General features: G+C 40.3%; 1 protein-coding gene across 2 annotated transcripts in view; it reads right to left on the bottom strand.

The window, feature by feature from the left end:
• Positions 1 to 545: 545 nt before the first annotated feature.
• Magi3 (membrane associated guanylate kinase, WW and PDZ domain containing 3) overlaps positions 546 to 8,862 on the bottom strand; it is a 199,338-nt gene continuing 191,021 nt past the window's right edge. Inside the window, exons 20-22 of one of the 2 annotated variants that reach the window (XM_055628775.1) lie at positions 4,654 to 4,792; positions 3,806 to 3,896; positions 3,176 to 3,235 (exon numbers count right to left, since the gene is read on the bottom strand). In XM_055628775.1, the coding sequence (XP_055484750.1) occupies positions 3,847 to 3,896; positions 4,654 to 4,792 (189 nt within the window). In that variant the 3' untranslated portion in view covers positions 3,176 to 3,235; positions 3,806 to 3,846. Of the gene's footprint in view, positions 3,236 to 3,805; positions 3,897 to 4,653; positions 4,793 to 8,862 lie in introns of both variants that reach the window. The other variant, XM_055628767.1, reaches the window with a different exon arrangement.

Here is an 8,862-nt window from a genome sequence, read left to right on the forward strand (position 1 = left end):
TGGTTTGACACATTTCATTTTGGGCCTGGAAATGTAACTGGACTTTGTAGTGTGAGTTCATGCAATTACAGGAATATTTCTCCTGAAGAATATTACTTAACCAGAGTTATGAAGTAGGATTTAAGGAGTTTATATACCAAGTAAAATGATATCAAGTCCATACGTATAATTCTGAAAGTAAAATAAAAATGGTTTTAAATAATGTGAACTGCCATGGAATTTTGTGATCTTGTGGTAAGTGGTCTATACCATTAGTCCATTATAAATGTGTAGTGACTGAATTTCAGTGAGATATAGTATTTTCTCTTCCCTGGTGGTGGAGAAAAGGGACATCAAAAATAGCATTAATAGCAAATTATTAATGCAAAACTATCGTCTTTGCAATGAAATATGAAAATAGCCACAATGGTATTCAACTTTTTTTCCATATATGAGATGAAGTGCTGGCAAAGCCACGTTAACATGTCTTTCTGTCCTTGATGACTCAGATCATGATGGTAACTAGACTCCACAAACAGCAATGTTAAATGATGCTGACAGAAAAAAAAAGCAGGGCATAAACTTTTATTTCTTTTTTAATATCTATATAAAAAATAACGAGCGATTTACAGATCTCTCTCTAATCAGAACCTCAGGTGTCTATATAAAGGTACTGTACATATATAAACATTTACACCCAGCACATCCGTAGTTTGCTCAGCACTCCAAGGCCACATTGCTAAGTCAGTATGCAATCAGTACAGTGACAGGGTACTCAGGAAGAGCCACATCATGTTGACAACGTATGACATCAAAGTTATGTCACAGTTAACAATAAAAATAGGATTTGTGTCACTAATTGTAGACTATAGGGAAAATAAATCATTTCTGTGGTACTAAATACTTAGCATTTATCAAGTTTCCTAATTTGCTCTATTCAAGTAGTTATAAGAGATGGGTTAAATAGAGTTCTGGATGGAAGCATGTGTTATATACAGGGGCTGGTACAATTGTCACAGTGGAATTTGTCAAACTCACAGGGTAATAGAATGAGTGCTCAAATACTTTATAAGTAGATAGTTTTGGTTTGAGACATGTCTGTATTTATAGATGTTTCTGAATGCTGTTTCAGGGAACTAACTAATGTCCTGCTCTATTGTATGAGTTTAAAAATTCTCTCCCACTTTCAGCAAACATTTTTATTAGACTTTAAAAACTCTGAAAAATTAAGTTCCAACACACAGTCTCTACCACATTAGTCCTGACTTGCTGGGGAAGCCCAAGGCAGGCTCTGCTTCTAAATCCCAGCACTCATACGTCTGCTCCTGGACGTCTCCTTTACCTGCAGGAGCTGGTGCTTTCTCTGATTAAGTCCCTCACAAAAACCTATACAGGACTCTGGCTCTTTAAAGACTAATGATTAATAATTAAAATATCCAGATAGAGAAGTTTTTCTTTAAAGAGAAACAAGCAATGCTTCTACATGCTCCTGTACTCCCCTCACAACCAGAGGTGATCGGAGACGCTGTCACTATGTGAGAGCTGGCTAACAGGGCAGGAGGTCATTAATTCTGCTGCTTAGAGGACTTTCCCATTTTGAGCTTTCAGTTGTAAGGAATACCTTTAACAGTCACTTGAAACACCTTACTTAGCCATGAAAAAGCATCCATAGTATTTGACCTTTCCTGTAATATTTTTGTGAACTAGGACGGACAGAAGGCTGTGAGAAGAGGCAAGTGCCAACTTTAATGATGAGCTAACGATTTCTTCCTCTGCAAGGACTCAAATGTTTCTCTCTGGACACATGCAGCATGCTATTGAGAACATTTTCAAGCCAGACCAAACTGTTTTGTGACTGGAGCTACCAAAATGGGAAGATAAAACAGACCTGATGCAGTGGATAACTTGAATGACCACACTGCTAGGCTCATGTCATTGCTGAGTGAGTGGCCTGAGCATAAGGAAGGGCAGTAGGCCAGGGCCAGGTGGGTCTTAGCAATCCCAGAAGCCCTTCATGCAGCCTGGCTACCCTGATGCTCCAATTAGGTATCGAAGAATTTCTGGGGGAAAAACATACCCCTCCCCTTTAAAAGAATGCTGTGTTTTAGAAAAAGATTACAAATTAATTTTTCTTTGTTTTAAACGAAAGGTCACAGCTGTTTGTCAGCCATGCCAGTAGTGCCTGCGACTTTATTTGCACGTGGCACCCTCCAGGGTCCTGGAGTGATGGGTGCTTTCTTGACTGGAGAGGTACTTTCGGTTGTGGTCCCTGCGCGCTCCTTGAATCTGTCAGCGGCCTCAGGTTCTTTCCCTTTGTGATCTTCTGCTTTACTCAACGCTGCCTTCTCTTCAGGCTCCTGCTTGAGCGTCTTTGCTGAGATGTGGACGTTCTCTGCTGTCTTGTCTCTACTTGTCTCCCCTGTGGTTACCATCTTTCCGTTTTCCTTTTCAGACATTACCCTACTAGCAGCGTTGCTGGTCTTTTTGGAGGCAAGAGACATTTCATCCGTTTTACTGCCCTTTTTCTCTGGAGACCTTGTTCTGTTTTTCCCCAGCTGACTCTGCTTCAGATTTTTTTTGATGACCCCTGACTTTTCTTTCCCATCTGGGAGCTGCTCAGTGCTGTCATTACAATGGCCGACAGCTCTTCGGCTCCCAACCTCTGATAATTTGCTTTCAGTGTTTGACAGGCTGTTGCCTGCCATCTTCTGCTGCTTCCTGGGGCTGGAAGAGCGTTCTCTGCCTTTTCTGCAGGGATCTTGTCCAGAGCCCGCCTCAATGGTAAGCTGACCTCTATTCCCTCCTTTCCTAGGGCTGAGTGACCGCTCTCTAGATTTTCCTTTGGGGTCACTTTTTAGGGGCCTGGAAATCTTTTCCACATGTTCCTCTGAATGCCGATTGGCTGACTTTTTGGGACTGGCAGACCTACCTCTTCGTGCAACACCGTTTTCTCCTTTAAGGAGATTCTTCTCCCCATGCCCATAGCTGCTGGGTGGACCTTTCTTGCTCACATTTTTCTGGAGAACAGACTGATACTTCACCTCAGGCTGGCTTCCAGTTAAAGTGCTTTTCTTTTCTTGTACAGTGTCCTTCAGTTCTTCTGCCTTTTCACATATCTGAACTCTAATCAGAGAGTCTTCAGTTACTGGCACATGACACTCTTCAAATGTGGAAGCAGAATGTGAAGATGGGAGAAGTGGTGGCTGTTCATCATAAATGACATTGGAAGATGAAGGACTATTAATATCCCAATCACCTAAAAAGTGATTGAGCAGAACATTGTTACACTCAAGAATTATAAATAGAACAGTTTTGAGTTTTGAACTCTTGACAGCCATTTGAATATGTTACTGGTTGCACAGCCCGAGGAGGAATATGTCACATAGCTTATACACGTTTATATTGCTCTCTGTGAAGGCAGATGCTTACAGTTCTCTGCTCATGTACGAAGGGTAGATTCGTGTTATAATAAATTTTCACTTAGGTACCATAAGAGGTAATATGATCTGTACACTCTTTATTCATAAACCCAAATAAGATACAAATAATAAAACTGGACCAAAGTGCCTGGTCCAATAAACTTACTAATTAAGCTGTTATTACTGTTTAACTTAAGGATATGCCAAAATAACTAGTGAAAAAGACCAGACTGTGGTAACCCAAATGAGGTTTATGGACACTGTAAATAGTTTTCTTGTTAAGCTGTCAAATTTTAATGTCAAAAGAAGACTGAAAAAGTGCAGAAGACAGAAACAGATGTATTTAATAGCATCATTTTAATTAAAAAGAAAATGAAAGAAGTGATTTAAAAGACATGCAAATTTACCAAGTCTTTTTAAGGAAAGACCAAGAAAAGCCCTGAAAGCCTTAATGTTGCTCAGGTTTCACGTAGGAGCACAGACCGGAAGGAGCCAAACCTGAAGAAGGAAGAGAAAAAGCCTAGGACTATGTGAAAACAAACGAGTACAGTTAGCATAGATGTCACTGGGAACACGTGCTGTATGAGCAGATGGTCGAAGATAACACAGCCAGAGAGTCACCGCTGGAAGGGACTGTAGGAGGTTACCCTACAGCTCTGACGGGGAGTTGGGCAGGGGAGACACGTACTACACAGGCATGGTGCTGCCTTTATTTCTAGGATCATGCAATCTCAAAACACCGTGACAGCTCAAAAATACACAATAAAGCCAAGGGCATTTGCAATCAGTGCAGGAGTACAGACATGAGCTGAAGTTTCCCTCCCTGTCCCCAAGTAGTGGGGCTGTAGCAACTTATTTTGATGAGTGACTAGAAAATCCTAAAGTTCTTCTGGCATTTACTTGTTAAGAGAGACAAACTTATCTTAAGAAAAGAACATTTATTGGTAATGTGTAATCAGCCAAGGAGGGGATAAAGCTGGGATAACTCTGAAGACATTTTAGTTCTTTGCCTCTAATGTTCTCAGTTCTTATTTGTTTTTCTACAAACAGCACTATGTGCTTTTAGATGCAATACATGCAAAATATATTGCATTCCAATAAATGTTCTGTTTGGAAACATCATTTTGCATCATAGTAACTTTCTCTGGTGGTTCTGGTGTCCACGTAGGAATCAGCCAATGAAATGTCCACTCCTTCCAAGGGGACTCTCTTTCCTTCTACCGCCCCCTCGTGTTTATTTAGCTGTTTTGCTTACCATGGTCAGGTATCAAGCCAGTTCCTGGCCTCAAAAGGAGGAGGACTTTATTTCCACCAGCTTGAATGAGCTCAATTGCTCGTGTATGTGTGATGCCTTGTGTAGGTTCTCCATTGATTTCCACGATCTGGTCACCAACCTGGACAAGGAACATTCACAACTGTATGAAATGGCACTGTTCTTCATTTCCACATTGTCAACAGAGCCCTTCAACTCTGCTAAGTCATACTCACTTGTGAAATCTCGAACCTAGATAGTGTGCTATCTTGGTGACAGCCGATGGGGACACAGTGCATGATTTTATTTACTTGATAAAAATTCTGCACAGGAAAGTTTCATGTGGCTACAAGTCAGTATCTGAACATCTGAAATCAAGAATTAAATTCTGATTTCCCCACATGTGTAAGGCCTCAAGACTGCTCTCTAGTTTTACAAAATAAGCAAATAATAACAATAAAAATAAAAATCTAGTTTTCTACCAAAAGTTAAACACTAAAAAAGGTGACATTTCTACATTAACCTAAATAACACCATAGAATGGCACCTAAGTGACAGTCTGTAAAGGGTGCTTGCAAACATGAGCTAATGTTGGTTTTCTAAAGCTGGGGCAGATGCTGTTCATCACAGAAGCTTTCCTGAGAGACTGGCCATTTTTTGTACTGTGAGCATATCCTTTACATGTGTGAGGCCTTAGAAAAATAATATATTTAGAGATTACAATTTAAAGAAATTAAGCTTTGAGAATACATTAACATGAACATTTATTTAAACCAGTTACTGGATTGCATATAGTGACTTAAATATAAAATTTTCTTGGGAAGCAGACAGAAAACTGGGACTCAGAATAAGATACCAGAATGCTGGTGTCATTTCCCAGAAGTGTCTATTTTAAAAGAAAATGAGAAACATGGTGAAATTTCACAATAGGAAACGTGAATAAAGATATCAATGTGATTTAAGATCTGTATCAGTTCACTGACTTCAAACGAGATATTGCTGAAAGTCAAAACCCCAAATATTTGTACACTCAGACAATCTGTAAGTAACGTCACAATAAGTATTTTAGGGGCTGGGAAGATGGCTCAGTATTTTGAGCACTTGCTGCCTGCTCTTCCAGAGGCCGAGGGTTCAATTTCCAGCACCCACACGGTAATGCACAACCTCCTTAAAGCCAGCTCCAGGGGATCAGGCCCCTTTGTGGCCTTAGTGGGCACAACACAGGCAAACACATACATACATGTGAGCAACATACTCATCTATTGATAAAGCCTGACCTGACAGGAAGCTGGACTTTGGGGTACAGGTATGTGGTTCCTATCATGGCTTTACATTTTTCTAGATCAGTGGTCTCATTTTCTTCACATGCTAAATGAAAACCCCAGTCCTACCTCCTACGGTTGTAGGAGAATCGCAAGTAAATGCTAGTTTTCAAGTTAGTGTAGAAGGCATTGGTGTAAAGATTTGATTGTAGATCACACCTCATTCTACACAGTGCAAAAGATAAAACTATGAACTAGAAATAAGTGTTCTGTTGCATATTTATGAAGCGAGAAGAAAGACATGTTTTATTCTCGAACAAGTGGAGGTGTGAAAGGATATTAGAAACATGACCGGCTGTTGCATTTAACTGACATTAAACATTGCCCAAAATTCATGTGGGGGAAACACTCTTTTAAGTTATTTGTTGGGGTTCTGAGGAGTGAGAACTTGGGAGGCAATTAGATTATCAAAAGGGAGTTGGCTTTGCTTTAAAAGTGAACTCTGAGGGCTGGAGAGATGGCTCAGAGGTTAAGAGCACTGGCTGCTCTTCCAGAGGTCCCGAGTTTAGTTCCCAGCACCCACATGGTGGCTCACGACCATCTATAGTGAGATCTGCTGCCCTTTTCTGGCAGTCAGGCAGCACACTGTATACTGATAAGTAAATATATCTTTAAAAAAAAAAAGTGAACTCCTGTCGCCTAGGCATGCTCTGAGCTTCGGAGCATGCACTGCTTACTATCTCAGGACTAGAGACCCCACCAGCTAGGCTGTGTGAGCTCCGGAGGTGTAAACATTAAATTTCTTCTCAGCCTCAGGTATTCAGTTATGGTAACAAGCAGAGTAAAACAATACAATTATGTAAAATGGAAAACACTTAAAAAAAAAAAGTAAGATAATAAAGATTAAGGACAGAAAACAGTAAGAAAGGCAATTAACAAAATCCTTATTGTCCAGAATAAGTGGAACAAAACCCTTTGGTAAGCGATAAAAGAATCATTTTCCTGAGGAAGTATGAGTAAGAAAGTAGCTCAACTGGTTCACCTTAGGACTACGATCATATTTTCAGTCACATTCTTTGTTTTAAGCCACAAACCTGTATATATTAATGTAAATAAAATGTAAATACAACTTGTAATTGAACAGACTTGCCACCAGGTGTCATTTTTTAACCTTAAAATAAAAATAGGAAAGGAAAGGAAAGGTGGGGCTTTAGGTTCCTGTTAGGCGACAGGGTCATGTATGGGGCTTTATAAAATCCAAAGGGAAAAAAACACTTCTCTGGGAGAGGCAGGTGGACATTTTTGCTGAGATTTTCAGTTATTTTAAAAATGTCTATAAAATGGTGAAAATATTTTTGAAAAGCTGAACATTCAACCCCAGTTTTGTATTACTGAAAAATCATGAGGGAGAAAAGAGGAGAGAGAAATGAAAGGCAGACAAAAGAATTAAAGAAAAGGACACATATCTATAGACTCAGCTACTCAGGAGGTCAATTGAGGCAAAACAGGGAGGCCTTAAAACTTAAAAAAAAGGGCAATAAAAGAGGAAAGAATGCTTGTGTCTTTTTTTTAAAAAAAAGTGGTAGTTGTGGCTGCAGAGAGGCTCAGCTGTTAGGAGTGCTGGTTCCTAGCAAGACCACCTGTAAGTGCAGGCCCAGGAGATTTCCTGCCCTCTCTGGCCTCCAAGGGTACTGAATACATGTGCTACACAGACACACTTGGAGGCAAAACACCCATACACATACAATATTAAATCTTCAAATAGTCACCGTCTTTAAAAGCAGTCTTGCAAAGTACTATGTCTAGCACGTGGATTACATTATCTTATAAACCTGTTAAGAAATGATATCCTTCCCAAAGAAATAAAATCCAAATGATCTCAGCAATGAGCTTGGCCTCCCTGAGCTTCTCCCTGAGCTTTAAGTCTGTAAGTGTAGACAATTGTCACTGAGCTCATGGACGAACAGCAGCATAACTGAAAACACGTTGCTTAGAGACAGACACTGAGTGAAATCTTCCTGTTGGCAGTGCTGGGGATGGAAACCTCGGCCTCGGGTAGGCTAGGCACACAAGGAACCACAGCGCAGGTCAGCTTCAGATCCTCTGCTGACACACAGGCCCTCCTACCTGTAAGCTAACTTTCTCTTGACTTGTGAACTACACTAGCTCATTGATGCAGTATCCGCGGTCCTGTCTACCCAGTAGGAAGAGCTGAGAACAATTCTTAATTTTCTAAAGATGTCAGTATTTAGGAGCTGGCGAAATGGCTCTGGTCAAAGGTGTTTGCTGCCAAGACTGACAAAGTTCAATACCCGGGATCCACACAGAGCACTTCTGCACGTCTGCCCTCACACATGCTCTCTCTCTGTCTGTCTGTCTCTCTCTGTCTCTCTCTCTCACACACACACGTCCACACACACATATAAAGATTATCTACATTATTCATCCATTCTACCCCCTTGGCAACTATAAATATCTATAAACTACTAATCTTAATTTAAAAATTCTCACTCAGAGCATCCCTTTGAAAACCATTTATAAATTACCCACTGTGAGTATTCAAGGCACTGTATGAAGAACTGAAGAAACTGGAATTAAAAGGTTCAGAGTACAAACTTGAGGCCAGCAAGGAGGAGGGAGGTAGAGAGGTGGAGCCCCTCCTCCCTTGGCATCATGGCGCACAGTAGCTGAGAAGACCTCTCTGAAAGCCGAAATGTTCTTATTAGAATAGATCCAAATCTAACAGTTAGTACTCTCCTTGCTTTTGTTTTCAAAATCTAGAGTTTATTTCTGAAGTAGAAGTAAGTTCATTCCTGGGGCTTTAGGCTTCTGATGCATTGTAGAACTATGCATTACTGCTTTAAGGCCTGTTCGGCTTTCGTTTGTATGATCCAATTAGTAGATCTGAGCCTCTATTTGGAGCTAACATATATATATATATATATATATA

This window comes from Psammomys obesus, unplaced genomic scaffold, assembly GCF_907164565.1.
Source record: "Psammomys obesus unplaced genomic scaffold, mPsaObe1.curated_primary_1811, whole genome shotgun sequence".
Taxonomy (NCBI): Eukaryota; Metazoa; Chordata; class Mammalia; order Rodentia; family Muridae; genus Psammomys; species Psammomys obesus.